This window comes from Erinaceus europaeus, chromosome 8 (assembly GCF_950295315.1).
Source record: "Erinaceus europaeus chromosome 8, mEriEur2.1, whole genome shotgun sequence".
Classification (NCBI taxonomy): domain Eukaryota; kingdom Metazoa; phylum Chordata; class Mammalia; order Eulipotyphla; family Erinaceidae; genus Erinaceus; species Erinaceus europaeus.
Window position 1 is genome coordinate 51,403,372 of NC_080169.1, and position 25,666 is coordinate 51,429,037.

General features: G+C 35.1%; 1 protein-coding gene across 1 annotated transcript; it reads left to right on the forward strand.

The window, feature by feature from the left end:
* Nucleotides 1–391: 391 nt before the first annotated feature.
* Nucleotides 392–23,581, forward strand: PON2 (paraoxonase 2). Its single transcript, XM_007538257.3, has 9 exons — nucleotides 392–521; nucleotides 8,711–8,781; nucleotides 13,294–13,349; nucleotides 17,023–17,188; nucleotides 17,730–17,856; nucleotides 19,458–19,658; nucleotides 21,082–21,163; nucleotides 21,886–22,014; nucleotides 22,638–23,581. The coding sequence occupies exons 1-9, from the start codon at nucleotides 448–450 to the stop codon at nucleotides 22,794–22,796; spliced, it is 1,065 nt and encodes a 354-aa protein (XP_007538319.1). The 5' UTR covers nucleotides 392–447; the 3' UTR covers nucleotides 22,797–23,581.
* The last annotated feature ends 2,085 nt before the right edge of the window (nucleotides 23,582–25,666 follow it).

Consider the following 25,666-nt stretch of genomic DNA (forward strand, 5'->3'; position numbering starts at 1 on the left):
TGTTATTGAAAGTAGTAATTTAGGACATGAAGTGCTAATAAGACATGACCCAGTATCTTTTTCTGTAATAAGAAGCAATCTTGAAAATTTCACTCCAGAAAATTTGTTAGCAGAGCTAGTCAGGAATGTCTTTGAAGACTGGTGAAATGTGAAAGGTTTGCTGGTTCTTTATGGGAGTTGTTTGGGGAGGTAGAGGAAGAATTGTTTCATACTCTAAAGAGGAGCCTGGGAGGAAGGATATTCATCCAGAAAAGGTGTCTGAGAAAGTAGGACTGTGGCTTCTAAAGCCAAATGGCTGGCGGGGGGCGGAGCCGCAGTGCCCAGGGAAGGAACCCAACTTTGGCCTGTATGGGGCGGAGCGCTGTCCCGCAGTCCCAGCTCCGCAGCGGGCACCGCCCACAGTGCTTCCCGGCCAGGCCACAGCGCCAGTGAGCCGGCTTCCGCACGATGGGTCGGCTGGTGCTTCTGACTTTGCTGGGTATAGCTCTGGCGCTCCTGGGCGAAAGGTTCTTGGCGCTCAGGTAGGTGGGACCCTCTCAGACAGATTTTTGGAAGCCTGCAGCTGGGCTCAGGGACTCCCCTCCCCAGACCTGGCTTTCTCAGTCGCTGTTGGCCACAGGCTCTGGGAGACAATGCAGGCCTTGGAGAGATTCCAATCTCAGGAGCCTCGGTGGGGCTGAAGAACCTTTCAGTTGTTCCCCAGCTGGTTGAAGGCCCCCGCCCTCACTTTCATCTTCTGGCAAAACTCCTCCACTGTTTGGGCTGAATAGCAATACTTTCTAGAAAGTTTATGACTTTGTTACTTAAAGTTCTTTTTCTACCGAGGTTGAAAAGCAAATGCTTTGCAGTTTCTCAGGGGTGAGTCTGGATCTTTTAACTTAAAACAAAGTTATTACTCATGCATAAAACTTTAATTGTAAAGATTTACTTCGGGTCATTAGTTCTGCCCAAATTAGCCAGTTTTTAATAAAAATTGTCCTGCAAGTCTCATCGACAGTTTCTGAGAAACTCTTTAGCAATCTCATTTTAGCATGGTAGACCCAGAATACTTGAACTATTCAACCATAGTTCTTCTACCACTTCCTTATTTATCTACTCACCTGAGAACCCTCAAGCCAGAATGCCAAATAGTGCAAGCCTACTTCATCTAACATTTTAGGATAATAAGTCACTGGACAGACATCACAGTTTTAAATTATAAACTCAAATTTTATAACGCTCATAAATAAAGAATTCCATAAGGAGCACCTATGACATATGATGTACTTTCCAAACCTTTTGTAATAGCACTAGACATAGCCTTTACCTTTAAGAAATTTACCTTAGTACAGGGAAGGACAGAAATAATTATATTTATGTCCAGGATGAATATAAATCAAATGTTACAAGTTAAAGGAGATATACTACATACCTTGAAGGTGGCATTCAAGATGGAGGTAGAATTATTTAATTTTGACCTTGAAGGATGAAAATACATATGGGAATGAAGGCGGAGAGTGCTGCATTAACAAATGAAATAAAGTTTAAGAATTCTGAAGATTTGCCATAGACCAAAGAAAACAAAGTTAAGGGCTGAAAATGGAAGTGGGAGAAAGTTAGGTTTTCAAATTATGAAATGTAAGTTGAAAACTTGGGCTTACTTTGATAAGCAAAGGGAAACTATTGATATCTGTTGTATGTTTTTAAAAAACAGAAACCTTTTTTGTCAGATAAAACATAACAGTTGTTATCTACAAAGTATAACCAGTTGTGCTCTATAGAGATAAACTTGGAAGAATGGTTGGCAGTAGAATAGTACTTCTCAATCGTGACTGCACAATAAGATCTGTTGCACCCTCACTTCTCCCCCAAACTATTCTGACTCAGTTGATCTGGACATAATCCAAATATGGATGTGTTTTTATTAAAAAATTCTCCTGATAATTCTAATAATATGCAAGCTTTAAGGGCTACAAGACTTGAGAATAAATAGCCATGGGTTAATGATAGTTACATATTTAAGTAGTTTGGAACAAGACTTACAACTCTGGAATCTCAAAATTGAGGAACAGACAGACAGATCAAGATGATGTAAGGGTTCATTGCTCTACTTTTGCACAGCTTTAGTTTCATCATCTGTTGATAAAAAAAATTCAAGAAGGAGGAACAGTTGGAAGGGGGTGTGATCTAGGTTTTGGGGAGGACTGCTTATGGTAGGAAATTAATATGCTGACCCTAATTTTCATGTTACATTGGTAGCCATCCCACTCTGTGGAACATTGAGTTGGACTATTTTTTTAAATGATTTCTCCAACTTTTAGTTGCAAAAGCAATACCACTAAAATTCACAAGTTCAGTAAATATTTCCACACTGGTGTTTTTTTTCAATTAAGATTTTTTTTCACTAATCTTAAGACTGTAAATATAAACCCCTTTGAATGATAAGTATTATTGTTAGAAGCCTAAGTAAAAGTAAATAAAACTTACTAACATAGAACACACATGATAGCTATTTATAAATTAATGTATTTTTCTTCTTATTATTATTTTTTATTTATAAAATGGAAACATTGACAAGCCCATAGGATAAAAGAGGTACATTTCCCTACCCTCCAGAGCTCCATATCCAGTCCCCTCCCTTGATAGCTTCCCTATTCTTTATCCCTCTGGGAATATGGACCCAGAGTCATTGTGGAATGCAGAAGGTGGAAGGTCTGGCTTCTGTAATTGCTTCCCAGCTGAACATGGGCGTTGGCAGGTTGGCCCATACTCCCAGCCTGTCTCTCTCTTTCCCTAGTGGGGCAGGGTTCTGGGGAGGTGGGGCTCCAAGATACATGGTGGGGTCCTCTGCCAAGGAAGTCAGGCTGGCATCATGGTATCATTTGGAACCTGGTGGCTGAAAAAGAGTTAAGATATGAAGCAGAACAAATTGTTGACTAATCATGGACCTAAAGGCATGAATATTACAAATGAAGATTTGGAGTCTCCATTTTAGAAAAAGCTAGTAGGTCGGTTTTAGGTATATTCCAGAAGGCTCATGACTTTACTAGTTTTTGCCTTCACCTGATATCTAATATGCAGGTGGACCCAGGTTATTGTCTAGGGAGATGATGTCATAGTTGGAAAAAGGACTAGAAAGCTGGATCAGGGAAGAGAGTAGCTCCCAAATATGGGGAAAGTATATAAATATTGTTAATTGTAAACCCCACTGGTTTGATCTGGGGCCCACATTCAGCACAGGAGCCTATGTAACCTCTGCATCCCTGTAGGTCTGAGCTCACATTCTGTGGTCATGGCTAGGAACATTCCAGGCTGCACTAATTTTGGAACTGGTCTTCCTAGGGTAGTAGGTAGAGTATGTTGTCCAACCTCCCTACTTGTTCTACCATGGTGCCTGCTGCTTCATTATCCTATTTTTAGAGATGGTACTTAATCTCTCAAGTTATTTTCCTCTAGAATGTCCACTTAAATTTTAGCTTGAATTACAGATGAGTAATGAATAACTTTTAGTATAAGTTTATTCAGTGTGGATAACTAGCACCAAAGGTGTTTGTTTTCTTCTGATTATAACAGGCTTCCCACAGAAAGTTGACAGCTCATGCATCTTTTCCACCTCTTCCTACTTGAGCAATGAAAAAGAAAACAGAAGTACAAAAATACACCTAGACATACCAGTTGCTCCTTGTTTCAAAGAACACACCATTAAATGAATCATTAAGATTTAAGTGTATCAGAGACCTTGAGTGGGCAGGAATCTCTAAAACAAGCATTAAACTCTTCTTTGGAATGTCATCTTTTATAGCAGCTTCACCAAGAAGCTGTACAATCTAAGTCTGAAAACTTTGAAAGTTCAGTCATTTTTTGTTGTTTTTTTTTTACCACTATCCTCTTTATCTTTATGTGCCTACTGTGTGCTGATCACTGTGTCAAAGTGTCAGAAATTCTTCATATTAAAACAAAATTCACTTGATTAATGTTTATGACAAAGTACCTTTTGTGTATGTTTTAATACAGTCTTTATATGTGACTTTCTATGCTCAGTTAAAACAAGCTGGGCAAAGGTATCTAGTTAGTTCAACAGATACTCTAAGCTAGGCCTTCTGATTCCAAATATAGTTTACTCTAGCTCCCAGGCAATCCTGCACTTCCTTTTTCATTAGAGCAAATTTCCTCAGTTTTGCATGCATAAGAAGAAATTCCTAGGTACTTAGTAAGCATTACAAGGTCTCAAGGAGTAAATTCCAAGGGGCTTTATGGCCTGTATATTAAACTTAAAGTTCCTGCTTATCTGAAATTAAGTCTGTCCCTAAAATAAAACCCCCTCGGTAATTTGTAAGTGCAAAAGCACTGAGATATAGAAGGAGGTAATGCCTGGTAGTGACACGGTGCTTCCAGTTTGGTAAAGGCATTTTGGCATCACAGTCTAATATACCCTTACTGTTAACACACCATAATGGTAGATTGTAATTGTTGGTTCCTGTGCTTTTTCGTTCTGGAGGGGTAAAATGTTAATTTCATGGTAATGACTTAGGCCTAGTTCATGCTTTGTGGTTAGATAACCTGAATTAAGTTTTTTTTTTCTGAATTAAGTTTCTTTATTTTCCCTTTCCATTGTTCTTTCCTAACTTTTTTGTGATAGAGAAATATAGAGAGAGAGAGACAGACAGAAGAGGAGAGAGAGAGAGAGAAGAGAGAGAGAGAGAGAGAGAGAGAGAGAAAGAATATCTTCCATCAATGTGGTGAGGGCTGGACATGGAAAAGCAATGTATTATGCAAGTGAGCTTTTTGGCTAGCCCTAAATTAAATTTCTCAACTCCACTATTTATCTCAGGCTGTAGCTTTTTACTTCAAATTCCTGGGCCTTAGTGCCTTATCTGTGGGATGGGAATTTAAAACTACTTGTCTATAGTGTAGTTGTGAGAGATATGTTTACTCATGTTAAGTGCTGGAGCAATGCCAAGCATATTGTGAATGATCAATAAAAATTATCTTTGTTGACAGTGATGTTTGAGTAGGGATACTTAGACCTATTGTACTATGCATTCCTTTGGGAGTTTGTCAAAGTCTTGTCTCTTTTGCGTCACCATCGTCACCATGCTTTGAAATGCATGAAACAAAATACATAGAATTACCAAACAGACTTAAATATTATTTAACTTAATACCAATTTAAATCCTATTGCCAATATTTTTAAGTCTTAAAATATAATAGGATGGGTTGCTTTACTACTAGCTGTAGAGGTAGTTGAATATCTTACAAACATTTTGAAGTAGGCATGTTTGGAAAAGATATTTAGAGATATTTATAACTAAAATGTGGAAAACAATTCTGTGATTTTTATTACTGACAGAGTAATTCTTGATAACAGCAGGTTCTGTGGTTTGTTGCCTACTCTCATCATCAATGCAAGAACTTGGTGTTAGAGGTTTAAATAAATATATATATTCACTAGTATAAGTAATGGATCTCTCAGTTTTTCCTCTGGATACCTTGTAGGTCTCTGGATCCTGAATTAAAATCTCTGATGTAATATTTGAGGGGACATCCACTCAGGAATGATCCATCAATTGAAGGTTCCATTGAAGGCAATATATGCTCATTCCTGTGTTACATTTTTTTACTTGCCATTAAAAGGAAAACAACCAAAATTTTAATGGAAAAAGACAAATAAAGTAAGGGAGAAAAAAAAGGAAACTAGAACAGAGAAAGCAAATGATTTTTGTCTTCACTATATATTTAAGTGGTTCTTGGAATTCAGTCTGTAGCTGGCTCTGAGTTAAATGGAAGCAATGTTATGATAGATTAGCAATGTCTGCATGACTGAAATAGGATAGATACTAATTCTTTTGCATAGTATAGCCTTTTTATTAATTGGTTAATTGACTGATTGATTTTAGAGACAGATAGAAAGTGAGAAGGAGGGGGGAGACTAGGGACTGGAACCTGGTTCCTTGTGTATGGTAACTTAGTACGCTTTGCCAGATTTGCCACCTGCTAGCCACTGGTATGTTCTTTTTAAAAAATATTTAATTGTTTGTTTATTTCATTTCATTGCCCTTGTTTTTTTGTTGTAGTTATTATTGATGCCGTTGTTGTTGGATAGGGCAATGGAGAGAGGAGGGGAAGACAGAGAGGGGTAGAGAAAGATAGACACCTGCAGACCTGCTTCACCGCCTTTGAAACGACTCCCCGACAGGTGGGGAGCCGGGGGCCATTGGTATATTCTTAAGCATGTCATGGATATAAAGTGTTAGGAAGCAAACAGACAGGAGCAAAAGTATCAGTTCTTGGTATTTATATCATTTGCTTTATATTTTTGTATGAATGCATATAAGTTTACATATCTGCTATTTCAAAGAAGCTTGCATAGCATTCTTTTTACAATCCCCAAACTTCTTGAATTAATAGAAAAACAGAGGAAAATACATCATGGCTTTCCCTTCAATCCACTGTTATTAGCAGTGCTTTCAGCTGCAAGCAGCATACATGGGAATAGTGGCAACTTGTGCAGATGGGAATCAATTCTTCAGTTATGATAAATAATTTGTAGGTGATTCACTCAGTCTTCTCTGTTAAGCTAGTGGTCACATTAAAGAACTAGGATCTTTAATTTTTGTTGTTTGGTGTTTCCCTATTGACTTTATATCCTCAAACTTGTAGTAGGGATGACAAACTGTTGCTCTAGATCCTAGCGTGTGCAGTCAAATTGTGAAGAAAGGAGAATGATGTCAGTTAATTCTCTTCTTCTGCTTTCCCTTTATATCATAGGAGAAATATTTTACCCCAAAGCCTGGGTCATATAAATACAAAGAAGTTCTGGCAAGCAAATGTTTGACTTGTCTGCTCTGCAGGCAAGAAGGGAAAAGAGGAGAAAAGATACTGACTTCCGGTATGTTGATTAGTAGAATCTACCAAACAGAATGCAGAATTTCCGTAATGAGTAAGAAATTGATAGTTCTGCCAAGAAAGAGAAAGACAGAAAGATGGACAGACATACATAGACAAAGACCATGTGTTTATCTATTGCATATATATATTATAAAAGTCTTGATGGTTCACAAGAGACAAAGTTCTCACGTGTAAAGGAAACAAAAGAATAAGATGATTTGATTAATAGGAAGGCACACACAGCACTTTTCCCCTTTAAAATTACTCCTTACACATGACATTTATTGTATTTTTATTGCTTTGGATTAAAATTTGACTTATATTATGCTTGTATTGAACTTATATATTTAATTCATTTATTTTTATTTTACTGCTATATTGAATCTAGAATTGAACACTAATTGAATTTTATTCCAAATACATATCAATTAATATTTTAGTTAGAAAATTCACATATGCTATAAAATTACCAAATGCAGAGCTGCCACAACCTGTTAGTAAATCTGCATTATTGAGGCCTACCCTTTTTCCATCTTGATGAGAAAGTAGTAGTCTTCTCCACTTTCAGCAACTAGAATATAAAGAAGCTGTCAGGAATATAAAGAAGGAAGAGGTCATCAGCAAATTGTTATTTTTGTCTCTTAAATTTACAGTATGTGTGATCCACTTTGAAAAATATAAAATACTCTGCAAGTAGTTAATATGTATGAATGTAGAGAAGAGGAAGAAAATGTGAGACAATGAGATTAGGAAGGGAAAGTATGTTTCCTTCAGAACAACAGCAGCTAATGTGTTTGACCAGACTACTTTGTTTCTCTCTAGGGTGAAAAAGAAAGGAAACTGTCTTATTAGAATCCACTGTTTTCTCATTAATCTTTTACTTTAGTTTTCTTGATAAAACAGCAAGTATTTTTGCTAAACTAGCTGGTGTTCTCCAACCTTCTCATCATAATGGGAATTGGAGATTCTCTTCTTTTCATTTCTTTTTCTTTTCTTTTTGTCTACAGGATACCGCTCCTGAAGGCTATTTTTTCCCTGTTGTTGCCCTTGTTGTTGTTGCCCTTGTTGTTACAGCTGTCGTTGTTGTTGTTGATAGAAGAGAGAGAAATGGAGAGAGGAGGGGAAAACAGAGAGGAGGAGAGATAGACACCTGCAAATGTGCTTCATCACTTGCAAAGCGACTCCCCTGCAGGTGGGGAACCCGGGGCTCAAACAGGGATTCGCTGGTCCTTGTGCTTTGTGCCATGTGCGCTTAATACACTGCGCTACTGCCCTTCCTCCCCCTGCCCTCTTTTTTATAGTGCTTTATTGAAATAGCATCACATTGTATAAGTTTCATTCTTTTTCTTGGTGAATATTGGTAGGTGTCTTCTGTCTTTCAGGCTGCAAATAATACTACTTCTCCTGGCCATCTTTCAGACATAAATTCTTTGCGTCATTTTAACAAAGAATCTGAGTTTTAGGGTTTTTATTTTTCGGCTCCTTTAGGTTTCATGGAGGAAGACGGGGCTTCTGGTTTTGCATAAGGAGCTCTCTTCATAATACCGGGGCTGTGAGAAATATTACCCGGTACTGTTGTCATTTGCATAGATATGTATACTAACCATTTTATTTGTTGAACTACTGGCTTCCTTTTATAAACTGTATCCACACATAGAACTTTATGACATGAGGTTTATGTTTGAACTTCATTTATTTCTGGAGCTACTTTATGCCTACCCTTGATTTTCTGTCTTTTTTCTGCTTTAAATTTAGGCTGCATGATATGTTTAAGTATGTTTAGCTTACTTAAACCCTGTCTGCAACAGAGAATACATAATCAAATGGAATTTCTTTTTAATAGAAGTCGACTTAAAACCTCCAGAGAAGTAGAATCCATAGACCTTCCAAACTGCCATCTGATTAAAGGAATTGGTGAGTATGAGTAAATGTTTGTTATCATCGTATTGGTCACCACCACCAGAAGCTAATTAATAGTATTTTGACATGCAATTACTGCTTTTCAGCAGATAAGTCACATTAGACCAACAAAAATCTCTTCAGTCATTATCTTTTGACCTCCTGCACTTAGTGTTTCTTATTCTCACTGTAATTTATCAGTTATTTTGTATAACCCTATCTCATTGCTTGGTTTTTTTTATTTTTACTTAACCTTTCTAAACTATTGTTTTAAAGATTTTGTTCTTTGTACTGTGTAGCCATTACAGTCTGTGATATTTGGGTCAGTGGTCACCAGTGAAAGAATTCAGAAGCAAAAACATTGTTGTGTTTTTTTTTGTAGTAGCTGAGGCCTACTACATTGTTATAAAATGGAAAATAAACATCACTCTGCAAAGTATGCATCCTCACATGTAGTAGGCCTCAACTCTGCAAAGAAAACAAGCAACTAAAGCTCCACTTCCCCATAGAAATAAACCTCCAGAGATGAAGTCTGTTTTTTATTCTTTCTGAAATTTCAATGTAAATGCAATGAAATATATGTATGTTTTTCACAAATGACATCTTAGTAAAAGAGCATACTCTGTAATCTGTTTTAGTCTTAACGGAGTAAACAGCTTTTCACATCAGTAAATGTAAATTTAGCCCCAATCTTTTTAATATTTACGCATGCCATAATTTATCTAACCAATCTTTCTTAATGCGTATGTGGGTGATTGCAGTTTTTTTTTATACCTATAAACAAATTAGTGTGCTATCATATTTGCTTATCTGTTGCTAAATCTTAAATAATGGGATTGTTGTTCAGTTGGCCTGTTATGGTTAAAGTTTTAACAGTCATTGATAAACTACTCTTCAGTTGCCAACACTAATAAATTCATTACCTCATATTTTTAACCACATTCTCTCCAGACCTTACTCTTAGCAAAACTGTGGTGGTTACTCTTCTTTGGATCATAGCCAAAAAGGTTTCACTTTCAGAAAACCAGTTTTCACAACACCCTTTACTACCTCAAAGTTTCTTTCTAGATCTGTTATGTACCATTAACTCTTTACACATCTGTTTTCTGTATATTCTTTCTCTCTCTCTCTCCTCTGTCTCTCTCTCTGTCTCTCCCCCCCTTCTCTCTCTCTGTTGTTGTTTTTGTTCTTTTTCCCAATTCTGTCTCTCTTCTTGATTTATTTTTCCTGGGCCTTGTCCCCTTTGTTTCAGTTATTTAAGATGATGATAATTCAGCATCAAATAGCAGACTGGTCAGATCTATGCTAGATAATGCGTCTGGTTCTAGAACCAGCATTACAGCATTATATGGAGTCTCACAAAATTCAGCAACTTCGCACTGCTTTCTGTCTTTAGTCACTAAGACTCCCCTCAGTATTGACCACTAAGCAAAAGTCAGATGACATCTGTGAGGGATGTTTTTCAAGGATAGAAGGTTAAGTCAGTGAACTCTGAGGTTACTTTTACTGCTGAGTTAATAATTGTCAAATTATTAAACAGCCCTTGGCCCTGTGATTTTCACCTTCTGTGAATTCAAATCTCAGAGTAGACAGTAGGGCATAGTCAGACACATTACAGGACAAACTGCCAAATGCATCATTGTTAATTCACTAGGATGGGGGGGGGTTCCTTGGAGAAAAACAAGCCCAAGAACATTTGTATTCTGAACAGGCATCTGTCTGTGTTTGTGACCTTTATGTTGTGATGTGTGTGCACTGCTGTCTGGAATTGGAAAGAATGAGGAACTATGTCACCTATGGCCCCTCTTGTGAAGTGTTTAATGTCTCAGAGGCACTTCAAAAGGCAACAGAGCGGAGACGATGAGTGATCAGAAGCACACTTGGGATACATTTTTAGATCTAATTAGAATTGTGCTTCTTTTTCTTTTTTTCTGTTGCTCTGTAGCTAGTACACACGACATGAACATTAGTTAAATACTCTGTTAGTGATGCATAGTAGTTAATAACAACTTGTGGTTTTATGTGTTTAATAACACTTGTATTAGGTGATATGTGATTATGTGGAATAATAGTGTGTTAGCTCCATTCCCACATTGTCAAAAACAGTGTCTTAATGATAGGCAGAAAGAGTAGAGGGGTTTTTGGTTTCTACTTTGGAAACAGTGGTAGATACTCAATGGCAAATAATCTTTCTATGAGGTAGAACAACTTGCCCCTTGAACTTGATTCCCATATGTGTGTCTACACACACATGCACACACACACACACACACACACACCACACCACACCACACCACACACACACACACCACACATACCACACACACCCCACATACACACATACCACACACACACCACATATACACACACCCCCACACACCACACACATACACGCACCACAGACACACAAATAACACACACACACACTCACACTGGTGCATGCATTCCTCCTCACTCAAGCACTTCATTCACTGTCAGCTGAAACAAACTTTGCAACTCATGAGTTCTTTATACACATTATGTTTCATATCTTTCTGCTTTAATAAGTAACAGTCACCTACTAGATATGTTGGATGTGACCTTTGTGAGGCAAAATATAAATTCATTATTCCATGTTTTGTATTCCTTCCCATTGTAAATAACAGAAACTTGAAAGATACCCCAAATTTGACATAATAACAGCATAAATATAAAAATTATAATGACAAGAGCTAGTTAACACTATCTGAAATGTAAAAATTAGAATATATTCTGTATACTGATAATCAGAGTCCTGAATTAAAAATTTTGATAGATTGTCTCTTTTGAGTTAACAGTCTTAACACACTTCACAGTCAAGACCTCTACAATAACTGCTCTTGAAGGGATTTTTAAAACATAGAAAGCCAGATTTGGGCTAGAATTTTGCATGTGTGTGTATTTGTGTTGGGTAGAGCTACCCAGCTCACTGCTAGTTTATAGTTGAGAGTTACTATAAGACTAGATAGAGCCTCTTTTATCTTTCCTGGGATTATCACAGACCCTATTTTCAATCTTTTGAAAAATCAAACATTTTTATATAAAAATATTCTTTTTAATTTTTTTATTTTTATTGAATAAAGGCAGGGAGAAACTGAGAGGAAAGTGAGAGATAGAAAGGGAGAGAGAGAGGGAGAAGGAGACAAGAGAGAGAAAGAGAGAGAGACCTGCAGCACTAGCACTGCCTCACCCATGCATAAAGCTTTCCCCCGCAGGTGGGGACCAGGGGCTTCAACCTGGGTCCTTGCACATTCTGATACCTGTGCTCAACCAGGTATGCTGCTTCCAAGCCCTAAAATATTGTCACCTGTACATACAGAAGGTGTTTTGTGTTATGATAAATTTCAGTTCATAGGTTCTTTGAAACCCATTTGTGATTCCTTGGAAGTCTATAGGCCCTAATTAGAGAACTACTGCTGCTCACCGTGCTTGAACTGAGATTTATCTTGTTTTCTGAGAAACTGATGGCTCATCTCTACAAAGTAAAGTTCTTGGTGTTCTTGTTTTTTTCTTCTCTTTTCTTTTTTTGCCTTTCTCTACTGCTAAAAAGCTAAGAACACTCAAGGCAACTAAATGCAAACTTATGAATCAAAACAAAATGCCTGGATAGATGTTGTTTGTTTCTGACAATTTAGAAATAATCTCAGAGAAATCCTTTGGAGAGGCCTTAAAGGAGAAGATTGGATTTTGTAGACTCAGAGAATGTGTCATGATTTGGCTTAATCTAAGCCATTTTTATTACTCTTTTCTTGTGTTTGGGTCTATTATCTGTGAGAAATTTACACAGTGAGACCTCTGGGAAGGTCTTATGTCTAATTATTTGCTGTTCTGTGTAAAGTGCACTGCAGACAATCAATAAGCAATCAATAGTAATTGTAGCCTACCTCGGAGACAAGTGTTAGAAGCTTTCAGCTGGCTTAGATGCATGATACTTTTCATTAATTTTCTTCTGCTAGTTTTTCCTGTAATTTAAAGCCTAAATTTAAAGATTAAATGGAAAGCTTTCTATGCTTATGAAAACAAACAGACTTTGTTTTTTAAAGAAGGATCTAAACTCCCAGGTTTTTTTTTTTTAATCTCTGTTAATGAGAGAAATCTCTGTGTTTGCTTCAGATTGAACAAACAAATAAAAGAACAAGGATATTTGCATGGTTAAATGACTATGAACCCTTCATTCTGAAAGTAATATTCCCCTGATGTCAATTACTTTTGTATAGACATCTGGATATTTATCATATGACTGTACAGATGTCATCTTTTTCCATGTTATTGCTTGATATGTAGTGATTAGTTGACTTTGATGTGAGTAAACATAAAATATCTAACATTTAAAGTCAAAAGTTTACTGCAGGAAGGGATTTAAGCTGATTGCTTACAGAAAAGAGTGGTTCCTTGCCAAAAAAAAAAATCTAGTAATCTTTAAAGATACACTAATAAACAAAATACCAGATATACTTTAAAAAGTAATAGAATTTGAACATGATATTTACATATTTCTTGAACTTACAGAAGCTGGCTCTGAAGATATTGACATACTTCCCAATGGTCTGGCTTTCTTTAGTGTGGTGAGTGTTTCCTATCATTCCCAATCTTGGTAGAGGAGATACACAGAAATGCATAAAGATTGTAGAGCTGCGGCTTGCTTTTAATTTAAATTTAATTTTTTTTTTTGCTTTAGTAGGTATGTTCAGGTCAAATAAGATCCTGGAAAATTTCAAGTCTGTCTAGATGTAGAAATGAAAAATCCTTGTCCACTAGTTTATTGTTATTTGTGTCCCCACTGCATTGCACTAACCACTTTCTGTATTATCTGCTTTCAAAAGTTCATTACCAGAAAGGATATTTCGGGCATTGTTATAGATAATCTGTACTGTATTATAAAATTTAAAGCAGAGTATTTACCTTTCTTTCAATGTGATGCTTAGTTTTAAACTAATATTATCTCTGATGTTAATTTTCAAAAAATGCACCGATGTTCTAGGCCAAGAATGTTGCTTTTTCTTTTTCTTCCCAATTAATAACTTATTACAAATGAAAATTCATAGGCAGAGTTTATTTTTAACCTTTACTTTTGCCTTTTTTCTTAGAATGTGAAAAAAGAATTTACCTTTTTGATCATACAGTGGAATGATTTATCTTTTATTAGTTGTGCATCAAGACACCTAAAATAAAGTATGGTCTAATAACTTTCAGAATGAGAAGATGCCCAAGGTGACATGCTATATAGTATAGATGTAGTGAGGATTCTGGGTAGGATCTAAGAACAAAAATAACAGTGTAAAAGATCAAGAAAACATGAATCAACTAATTAAAATATATTGACTGTTATATATGATGCTGATTTATATCAGTGTCCATTCTAATAAGAAAACTGTATTAGTGAGCGTAAGAGGATGTTCCATATAATTTTCTTCTTCAGCTTACAGAGAGGTGTGGATTATTGGCATCTTCTTGTGGATCCTTTAGTTTTTCTCGAGGAAACATCCAGACTTTGAAAACAGCTTATAATTATTTTGTTCCTGTGCAGCATCTGTAATTTTCAGACCCTAAGGTTCAGGAGGGATGTGAAAAACTTGGAAATGCTTTAGAAAAATGTTGCAACACTAATAAAATAGTTGTTACATTTATAAGAAAGGCGAGAGGACTTGGCTTAGATGAGAATGAGGGTTACAGCACACTACGGGCTCCTGGTAGTTTTTATATGAAAAACTGTAAGTAGCTGGTTGTTAGTATTAGGGCAAAAAAAATACTGTGGACTTGAGCAGGAACACTAACTTTATATTCAAATTTTCAAATAATATTTTTGAATTTCTATTACCCAACACCGAATAAGTTAGATGATCCTTCTAGTAGAACTGTGAGTTTTTGTAAGACACATATGTGCAAATGTACCTATAAGCTAGGCACTCTCCCTAGCCATAAGATAGCTTTTTGAGGGGCCGGGTGGTGGCGCACCTGGTTAAGCACACACATTACAGTGCGCAAGGTTCGAGGTTCAAGCCCCTGGTCCCCACTTGCAGGCAGGAAACTTCACAAGTGGTGAAATGCAGGTGTCTCTCTGTCTCTTTCGATATCTATCTCCCTTCCCCTCTAGATTTCTGGCTGTCTCTATCCAATAAGTAAATAAACATAATAAAATTTTTTAAAAGATAGCTTTTTGATCTCATGTATATATGTTTTAAGGCAATTAAAAATAAAATAAGAAAAAATATTTAAATAATAAGGATTATGAAAATAACTATGAATCATCATCATCAATGGTAGAGTTTCCTGTGCAGTAAAACCATGCTGTTGTTTATGGGACATTGACATAGAATAGTGACAAATTACTAAAGTAGCACCACCGTATGGGGAGAACCTAATGACAGTCTCTGCTACATACTATACTTACTATCCCTGAAGTAACAGTCAGATTTTTTTTTTGCAATCCTATTTTCTTTATTTATTTGTTATTGGGTAGAGACAGAGAGAAATTGAGAGAGAAGGGGGAGATAGGAAGAGAGACACCTGCAGACCTGCTTCACCGCCTGTGAAGTGACTCCCCTGCAGGTAGGGAGAGATTTTTTTAAATTGGAGAGAAATGCGATTTCAAATATTTTGAAGCAAAAAAATGGCATTGAAACTGTGATGGTGGGTGTAGTGAGTCATATGCATTCATATGTAAGTGTGAAATTATACTCCTAAGATCTTATAATATTGTAAACTAATGTTAAATCAGTAGAAAATGAAATAGAGAAAGAACCAAAAGTAAAATAAAGTTCAACATTCATCCCCAATTATAAATTCCAAAAATACTAGAAAAGGAGGAAACTTTCTAGAAACCTACCATAGGTATTATTTATAGTGAAAAAAAAAATTAGCTGGCTTCTAGAGTTCTTAATAACCTAATAAAATAAAAAAAGAAATATGATACAGAAAGGAAAGACAAAACTACCATTATTTTCAGACAGTGCGATTACATGTTTTTTTAAAAAAAACAATCCAAGAGGTTTAATTATGTAGTATTATATCTAGGAAAAATTCAATTAAATGTCAGGGTTTAAAATAGCATATAAAACTCTGTAACTCTTCCATGTATTAGGAAAAGCCAAAGGAAATATGATAATAACGTAAATAATAAAGAAGTTTCATTTAAAACACTAATTACGGCTCCCCACCTGCAGGGGGTTAGCTTCACAGGTGGTGAAGCAGGTCTGTAGGTGTCTATCTTTCTCTCCTCCTCTCTGTCTGCCCCTCCTCTCTTCACTTCTCTCTGTCCTATCCAACAATGACTATATCAACAACAATAGCTACAACAACAATAAAAGAAAAACAAAGACAACAAAAAGGAAATAAATAAATAAATATTTTTTAAAAACTTATAAAAACACTGTCACAAATTTTATATACAAAAGTGAATGAATATAAACAATTTAAATAATTGTATAAAGTGAAAGTAATTATATATAATATCATAAATAAAGTGATAGCAATTGAAAAACTGGCATTTTAGCACAGATTTAGCCTTATGTTTCCAAATTGATCTATAAATAAACTGAGATCTAGATCATGATAAAAATGATAATTCTGCTTGTCTACTTTGCCATGTATGTGACCCAGGTTCAAGTCTGTTTCCCCCCACACAGGGGAAAACTTTGGTGCTATGGTGTCTTTCTCTGTTTCTCTTTCTGCTAAAGTTGACCTGAAGCAGTGGAGCCTTGATAAGAACAGCAACAAACATTATAATTCTTTTGAATCAATGGGAAAAGGTAGTCCTAGGTTTTATTCTAATGCTGGAGAGAATGCATATGTGTCAGTCGGTGAGACTTGAACAATAAATACAGTAAGGTAAGACAGTGGAGACATATGTGTTGTGGAAGGAGGCACACTGCAATTTGTATGTAAATAAATGTGTATTTGTCCTGTTTTGTCATGATTGTTACTCCCTGTTAGATGAACTTCTACTTCTCTAAACTCTCAATTCTGTCTCATACTGCCCAGATTAACCATCTTCAAACTACTAAAGTAAATAAGACCCCTTGGCTTCTCCCTCAGCACAGAAAAGTAAACCATTGTTCAACCTTCAACTTTCTACCTCCTAATTATTAATTTTATATCGTTTCCTCTGTTTTTTTGTGTTTGTATCTCTGTGTCATCATTTATCTAGTCTATATCATACTTTACTTACATATAGTTTCCAGATTAGTTCATAAAAAATACTTGAACCTGCTATTTAATATTTACTTCTGTTTTAAAAAGGGTCTGAAATATCCAGGACTCCACAGCTTCGCTCCAGATAAGCCTGGAGGGATACTGATGATGGATCTAAAAGAAGAAAATCCGAGAGCACTGGAATTGAGAATTAGTCGTGGGTTTAATTTGGCTTCATTTAATCCGCATGGTATCAGCACTTTTATAGACAGTGGTAAGAGCCAAGTACCAACCAACATTAAGTAGCATAAAGGTTTGTGAATGGCTGTGGAGATATATTTGGATCATATCTGTAGTAAGAGAAGAATAATTAACTCATAAATTATTTCCATAGTCTTCATATCAATAGGTTTCTGTTTGTTTCTTCAGCTTACAGTAAGTTATGCTACATTTAGACATTTCTAACAATTAACATCTGAAAAAAATGTCTAGGTTTCATGACCTTTTCAATATACTTTTTCAATATGATCCTTTCATTAAAAAAGGGCTGTAAATCTGAAGTAAACTACAAACTGATTATTCATGAATTCTGTATATAGAGTAGAAGACATTTTTTTTCTAAAGGTCAAGGGACCAATAATAAAAAATAACACCAGACAGACAATGATGGGTAAGACAGAAAGAATAATCTGTTGTATTCTAACACCTAATACATTCAACCTTTCTTTGCCCATAATATTTAAATGTCAGTATCTGCCCTAAGGTCCTATGGTTATATATTATAAATTAACTCTATATATTTTTAAATTTTTTAGATGACACGGTTTATCTCTTTGTTGTAAACCATCCAGAATTCAAGAACACAGTGGAAATTTTTAAATTTGAAGAAGAAGAAAATTCTCTTTTGCATCTAAAAACAATCAGGCATGAACTTCTTCCAAGGTACTCACTCCATTTGTCCAATTTCCAGATTAACTGTTACATATTAAAATATTTTCCTTGGTCAGCTTCTCACCTTCTAGAATAACACACACAAACACAGTATATCCAGGTAGTTTCCCTGTAAAGCTGGGGAAGTCAACAGCACTTCTTATAATAATTAGTGTTTTATGTGACTCCCTTGAAAAATGCTTATATGATGGGCATGCAAGGTAGATGTGTTCAGGAATATCTTGTGAATACAAGGGGAACTTCATCATTTTTCCTGCTGTTGCCTTTTATCTTAGATAACCTGTCATCCTAATAATAATACTGTTCTGACAGATAAGAGTAGTCTACTTTGTATTGAGCTTACCTGTTCTGGGACTCAGTGCATAATACCTTCACAGGCTAGTGATATTTGTGGACTAAAGGCCCTACTGAATTAGGTACATTTAGATTGGAACTGGCTTGCTACTAATTCAAGATTATACAGTTGTTTGATTAAAAGGGGACTAAGTGGACTTTCTGGAAAAAAGCTTTACCATTTTACGGCTTCTTTTAAAAATAATTTATTTATGTATTTATTTATTTCATATGAGAGAGAGAGAGAGAAAGAGAGATTGAGAATTAGACCAGTGTTGCTATGCTACAGCATACGTGGCATTGGGTATCAAGCCCCAGGACTTTATACATTCAAGCCCTGCACTCTACCTTTTGAGCTACCTTCTTAGCAGTGCATATTGCATATTTTCAGTTTAATTAAAGAATAGTTAAATCCTGCTTACCTGCCTATGACTTCAGCATGTATATTGTAATCAGTCTTCAAAAAATGCACTTCCTAATAAACTTAAGTATAAATAGCACCCAGGCATGCTGTGCATCATGAACCTGTTTCAGAAAAGGTGGGAATCAGTACGCCACTTCCCTAGCGTACTGATTCTCATTCTAACAGAAAAAAAAAAAACTCAGAAATTTTTGCATAAATTAATTGAAATTTAAGTTTAATAACATCCTTGTCCTCACTGATTTTAAAACCGTAATTGTTTCTAGCCTATAAATCTTTCATCTGAAGTATTGTACTATGGCAATTTCATCATCCATCTTTCTACAAGTGCTTATTGAGTGCCTGTTCATTCTTGACAGGTAGGCTTTGTAAGTCAAGTAGAAATTGAACCGTCAACCTTAGTTATTAGTTTGACTAATAACTAAGAAAAAGAACTCAGGAAAATCCAACACTGCATACATGGGAGTTCAGAAAATTTTATTGACAGCCTAACCAGATCACCAGCCACTTCAGCTCTCTCAAGGTCTATACAATGGTCATATGTGCCCTTCTATACAGTAAAACTCAGCATTTCATTTATAAAAATTATATCCTATTGACACCAAGTTCCTTAATTCTTCGTAATAATCCTGCCACAGTTTCTAAATGATTCATCTTCAGTTCATACAAAAATGTTTTTTACGTTATGTATTACTAAAGTCAAGTAATTTCAGGCAAGCTTTTCCTAGAAAACCTCATACAAAAACTTAAAATACATACTGTGTAAGCGTATTTAGTCTTTAATATGGAAACTACTTAATTGCCTTTTTGATTTTTTTATGTTGTTATTCTCTTTCAGTGTGAATGATATTATAGCTGTTGGACCATCACATTTCTATGCCACCAATGACCACTATTTCTCTGATACATTCTTGAAATATCTGGAAACATTTTTGAACTTACACTGGGCAAATGTTGTTTACTACAGTCCAAATGAAGTGAAAGTGGTAGCAGAAGGATTTGATAAAGCAAATGGAATCAATATTTCACCTGACAAAAAGTTTGGCTCTCTATTTTTGTTTCTCCTCAGTAGTGGTACTGACCCAAATTCTTCATTTTGCTTTTTTTCAATATACAAATAATGTATTTTTTGGTCTATGATATACACACACACACACACACATATATATATATATATATATATATATATATATATATATATATATATATATATATGTACATCTATATATGGTATGGAATCTGATATATTGGATTGTCAGAAAAGTCATCACACTTTTTTGCATAGAAAAACATAGAAAAAAGTCATGATTTTTCCAATAACCCAATAATATGTATACATATAATCTATTATATATTAATATCTCAGTATACAATTCACTATGTGTAATATATTTATATAAATTATATAAAATTTATTATGTATATATTATGTATATATAATTATTATGTATATATCATACTTCTATACAATATCTAAATTTTGGTATGTATAAGAGTATTTTTATAAATGAAACTGTAGAAAGTAGGATTATCCCTCTCTATATTAAAATATCAGATATATTTTTCTTTTTAGTAAATATACCATTGTCTTATTAGTTATACTATCCCAATGTGAGGATGATTCTAAATTAATTTAACCTAATTTAATGTAGTGATGGGTATGCAAGGTTTTCATTTTATTTATTAAAAATTCACTTTACCACAGACACTTATTCAAGTAACTAGAATACTTTGTTCATGACTTTACACATAATTGTTCAATAGAACAGTTGTCATGAAACAGTTAATTTGGTGATTAAAATTGCCATGAAGGAATACATACTTTTGTTCATCTTTTAATTAATCAGGGAGAATAAGGGTGAGAGAATTAAAGCATCAATTTGATACATGTGGTATCAGGGACCAAACTCATTACCTCATGTGTGCAAGTCCTATTTCCGACCACTGAACTATTTTCTTGGCTATTTAAAATTCTTGATATGTTAACATTTTATTACACACTATTTATTAATCAACACTAAATCTGTATTACATATCATAAACAAATGTTAATATTTAATTAATTCATATTTAATATTTATGAAAATATTTTATACCACATAATTTTAATATCTAGGAATATTATATTATACTATGGCATCTAAGAGCTTTTTTGTCTAAAAAAAGCTTCTGTTTTATTATCTTTTTAGTGGAAATTATCATAGACTTTATATTAAAAATGTTGTTCTGTGTTATTTTTCTTTGAAACCATTTTAAAAAGTAATAATTCTGTGCTTGTTGTAGTAACACTAAATTTATTTTGAAAGCTTACCTTTTAAATAAAAAATGATCTTTATCAAACATCCCTTGAGGGCCCATCATTGATTAACTTCTTGGCAGGTTATTAAGACTTATTCTTCCAAACTGTATTAATGAATCTTATATTGCCATGGATCTCTAACCATTGTATCCTTTCTATGAAGGTACATATATGTCGCTGATATACTCGCTCATGAAATTCAGATTTTCGAAAAGCACCCTAATATGAATTTAACTCAATTGAAGGTAAAGTGTTTATGTTTATATATGAAATGTGCATTAACTCTTGTTCTTGGAATTGCATAATGGTAACAATACCTTACCCAGAATAGAATATGGATTCCAGTGCCATTATTCTGAGTTTTAAAATGTGGCATCCCTATAACTGGCCAGGTTTCTCATTTCCAGAAAACACAAGAACTGACCAGTGTTACATGCAACATTGGGTTGAGTGTGATATTTGCATCACATTGAGCCCATTCCATGTCTTACTAAAGCTACCTCATGAATTCCAATAAGAATTTTCACATTTAAAAAGACTTTAATAGATGAATTCTGAAATGAAGATTTATGTACATTGTTGTCAGTTCTTTTAATAATAAATGAAGGTAGAAATTGGGTTTCACATTATTATTATTTTCCTCCTGCTTGACACCACATATTTTAGATGGATTAAGAGCCCCTCATTTTGCTTTGAATGAGCTCCTTGATCATTCTGCATTTTTTAAGAGGAAAGGAGTCCATTTTTTAGAGAGATTGATTACCACCTTAACTTTCTTAATTTCAGAGAATATGAAAAGTGACTTTTAAACAGTTTATTAAAGTTACTTTAGGCAACATTGACATTAAAAGAGTGGGAGCAGGGAGATGAGTATAATTTTCCCACATACATAAGGGCAGGAAAGGTTAGTCTCAAATTTGATGAAGTTTCTTGTAACATTTGCTATTGACATGTTTTTGTTTGGAAGGTACTCAAGTTGGATACACTGGTGAATAATTTATCTATTGATCCTTCTTCTGGGGATATCTTAGTAGGCTGTCATCCTAATGGCCAGAAGGTCTTCGTTTATGACCCGAACAATCCTCCTTCATCAGAGGTTTTTATATATTTTCTTAAAGCTTACTCATTCAAGTTCTTTTCAACTAAGAAATAAACTGTCATAGAGATTGGTTTGTTTAGTACTTTTAAACTAATAATACAGAGAACTTATGTGGTGGCTTTGTAATTGCTTTAAGCCAATAATTGACAGAATTGCACATTAGTCAAATATTTTTAGAACAGTAATCTTTTGATGTATTAAATTATGGTGGAAACAAGTCAAAAAGTATTGTTACAAAGATATGTGCTCTCCTTGTGTGGTATACTGGCAATATATTAAATACCTGGATTATTGTCAGTTCACCACATGACATTTCTTCTATTCATACTAACATAGTGTGAAAGTATGCACATTAATGTGGAAGTATTTCTGTTAGTGTTCAATTATTATAATAATACTAAATCCTGTGTTGGCATGCAATAACAAGATGGCTTTAAAAAAGTACTTTCTTTGAAAATTTAAGAAAGTGCTTTAATTTAGATATTAAATACATTGGTAACTGGTGTTTTCACAGCATGTCCTCTTAGTAATTGTGTCATTGTAGAGGACGGGGATTACTGGTGATTGAGTGACATGGGTTTATGATGGGCCTCTATTAATTCTTTGAATCTTCTGAATAGGTTCTTCGTATCCAGAATATTCTATCTGAGAAACCTACAGTGACAACAGTTTATATTAACAATGGATCTGTTCTCCAGGGAAGTTCTGTGGCTTCAGTATTTAATAAGAAATTGCTCATAGGCACTTTATACCATAGAGCCCTCTATTGTGAACTCTAACTTGTATTTTTGGAGTGCAAGTGTGCTAACTAATCTTAACAAATAATATTCTATGATTTTTTTTTAATTCTAAGGATGTAACAAGCAAAGCTGACTTAGTAATGTATGCCATGAATAGTTGATTTTGAGCAAAGAACGGTCCTTTTAGGTCTTACAGCACCTCTAACACAAACAGGAAATTTTAGGTTTTTAAAAAAATGCTAAGTAGGGAGTCGGGCGGTGGCACAGCGGGTTAAGCGCAAATGGCACAAAGCGCAAGGACCGGCATAAGGATCCGGGTTCGAGCCCCTGGCTCCCCTCCTGCAGGGGAGTCACTTCACAAGCGGTGAAGCAAGTCTGCAGGTGTCTATTTTTCTCTCCCCCTCTCTGTCTTCCCCTCTTCTCTCTATTTCTGTCTCTCCTGTCCAACACCAATGACATCAATAACCACAACAATATTAAACAACAAGGGCAACAAAAGGGAAAATAAATAAATTAATTAATTAATTAAATAAAAATAAATAAAATAAAAAAATGCTAAGTAGTGGGGAAAAGAAAGCTGTTTCCGTAAAGTGAGTATACTTTGCACAAAATAAACTTCACTTCTGCTTTTCACCTGACAGAGTGTGAATGCCACTGAAAGAGGGTGGGTTGTGTTTCCTTAAAATGTGAGTAACCTCAGTTTCAGTGATGGAACCACTGTGATGACTGTTCAGATCTACTGATAAATATGTTTTGATGTGTTATACCTGGACATCTGTTTACTATTAAAAGTTGGAGTTATATTAAAGAGTAACTAAAATCCATATTTTCTCTGTTTAATTCTCAAGGCGTATCCTCAGGAGGGATCATAAAGTGACCATTTTCTTGGCATTTGGTAGACATAAAATTGTTAACTGCACTCATTGAAATCTGAATGTGAACACAGTTAGTCAACTTAATATGACAGCTGGAAACATGAATTCACAATTAGTATGGTAACTTTTTTTTTACTATGTATTTATTTGTGAGAGAGGAGAGAGAATGAGGTCATTACTCTGACATATACTCTGCTAATCTCACTGAAGACAACAGTGCTGGGTCTAGGAGAAATGAAGTTAGCCATCCAAAGACACATGCTCAACACTAGCAATGCCAGGATCAGAGCCAGGTGTGGCTATCACTTACAGGGAAGATTTCATTTTACATACTATATTGTCTATAAAATAATTTTAGGCCCTGGAGGCAGATTTTCAAATTTTTCCATTATAACTTTATCAAAAACACTTAACTTCACTTACACTTTCTTTCATCGTCATCATTTGTCAGTTACAATGTGCCAGGCAAAGCACTAAAAATGGTACATTCATTACCTACTTTAGTCTTAATTGCAGTCCTCTGGGAGTAAGTATTGATATTATTACAGTGTTAACATTTAACTGATGTTCAGGGTCACACAACTAATAAGGGGTGACTCTCAAATCTGTTTCTGATGTCAGAGTTTGTACTGTTACCCACTACATGAAGCTGCTACCAACGCACTAATGAGGATCTTGTTATTTACTTTGTCCTTGTCTTTTCCTTTTAGCAGTCAGTCTTCTTTGTACTTTTAGATAGATTATTTAACGACTTTCAAATGGGACTTTTAGAAATATTCTTAAGCTCTGCCCATTTGGCCTGTGTTTTTGTTTACAATTGTAAATAGTCTACTAGTAACACATATTAGATCTATTTCATGCTGAAATAATTGCTACTTTTCGCTGCTTTTCTTAGCGCTAGAAAATATTAGTTCACAGATGAATAAAACAAGTATAAACACTGTTCACTAGGGATTCCAAATGAGAACATACGTTTTAAGTGTTAGCTTATAATAATGACTATCTAAAAAGCTACACTAATAACAAGTAGCAGACTATACTTGGCACAAAATAAGTGGGGGGGGGGGTTTGGATTATATTTATTAGAAAATTTATTTGGGATTGGCAAAATAGCTCACCTGAGTAATGTATACTATTTTACACCTAAACATGAACATCTAAATATGAAAATGAAAACACAGTGCAGGAAATGAGGAAAATTAAATATCAGATAAAATATAGTATTTTTATCATTAGTGTTTAGGTCAGCTCACTGGATTGTATGTGGACTAATGTATTCACTAGTGACAAAGAACCTTGGCCCAATTCTTTCATTAGACTTTAATTTGCTTAGTTTGATCCCTCTCTTGGAGTCAAAGCTTGACAAAGCACTGAATCATTAGTAACATATACCACCTAGGTTCACTTTTCTTTGGCTACTCATAGCCAAAGAAAACTAAAACCAAAGCTACTCAACTTTCCACAAAGGATTTCCATATGTGAAGAGATGTTTTGAGAGAATAGCTTTCACTTGAACTTCTGGTCATTTTTCAAGATTTTTATTATTCGGAGCAGAGGAGGAGAGTCTAATATGATTTTTTGAAATAATTTTTTTTTATTATTATTATTTTTATTTATAAAAAGGAAATATTGACAAAACCATAGGATAAGGGGGGTACAACTCCACACAATTCCCATCACCAGAACTCTGTATCTCGTCCCCTCCCTGATAGCTTTCCTATTCTTTAACCCTCTGGGAGTATGGACCCAAGGCCATTGTGGTATGCAGAAGGTGGAAGATCTGGCTTCTGTAATTGCTTCCCCACTGAACATGGGCGTTGATAGGTCGATCCATACTCCCAGCCTGCCTCTCTCTTTCCCTAGTGGGGCAGGGCACTGGGGAAGGGGGGCTACAGAACACATTGATGGGGTTGTCTGTCCAGGGAAGTCTGGTTGGCATAATGCTAAAGGCTGGAATAGTGCAGATGAAGAATTTGGGGGTCCTCCATTTTGTAGATAGCTAGTAGGCATATTTTAGTTATATTCCAAAGGCCC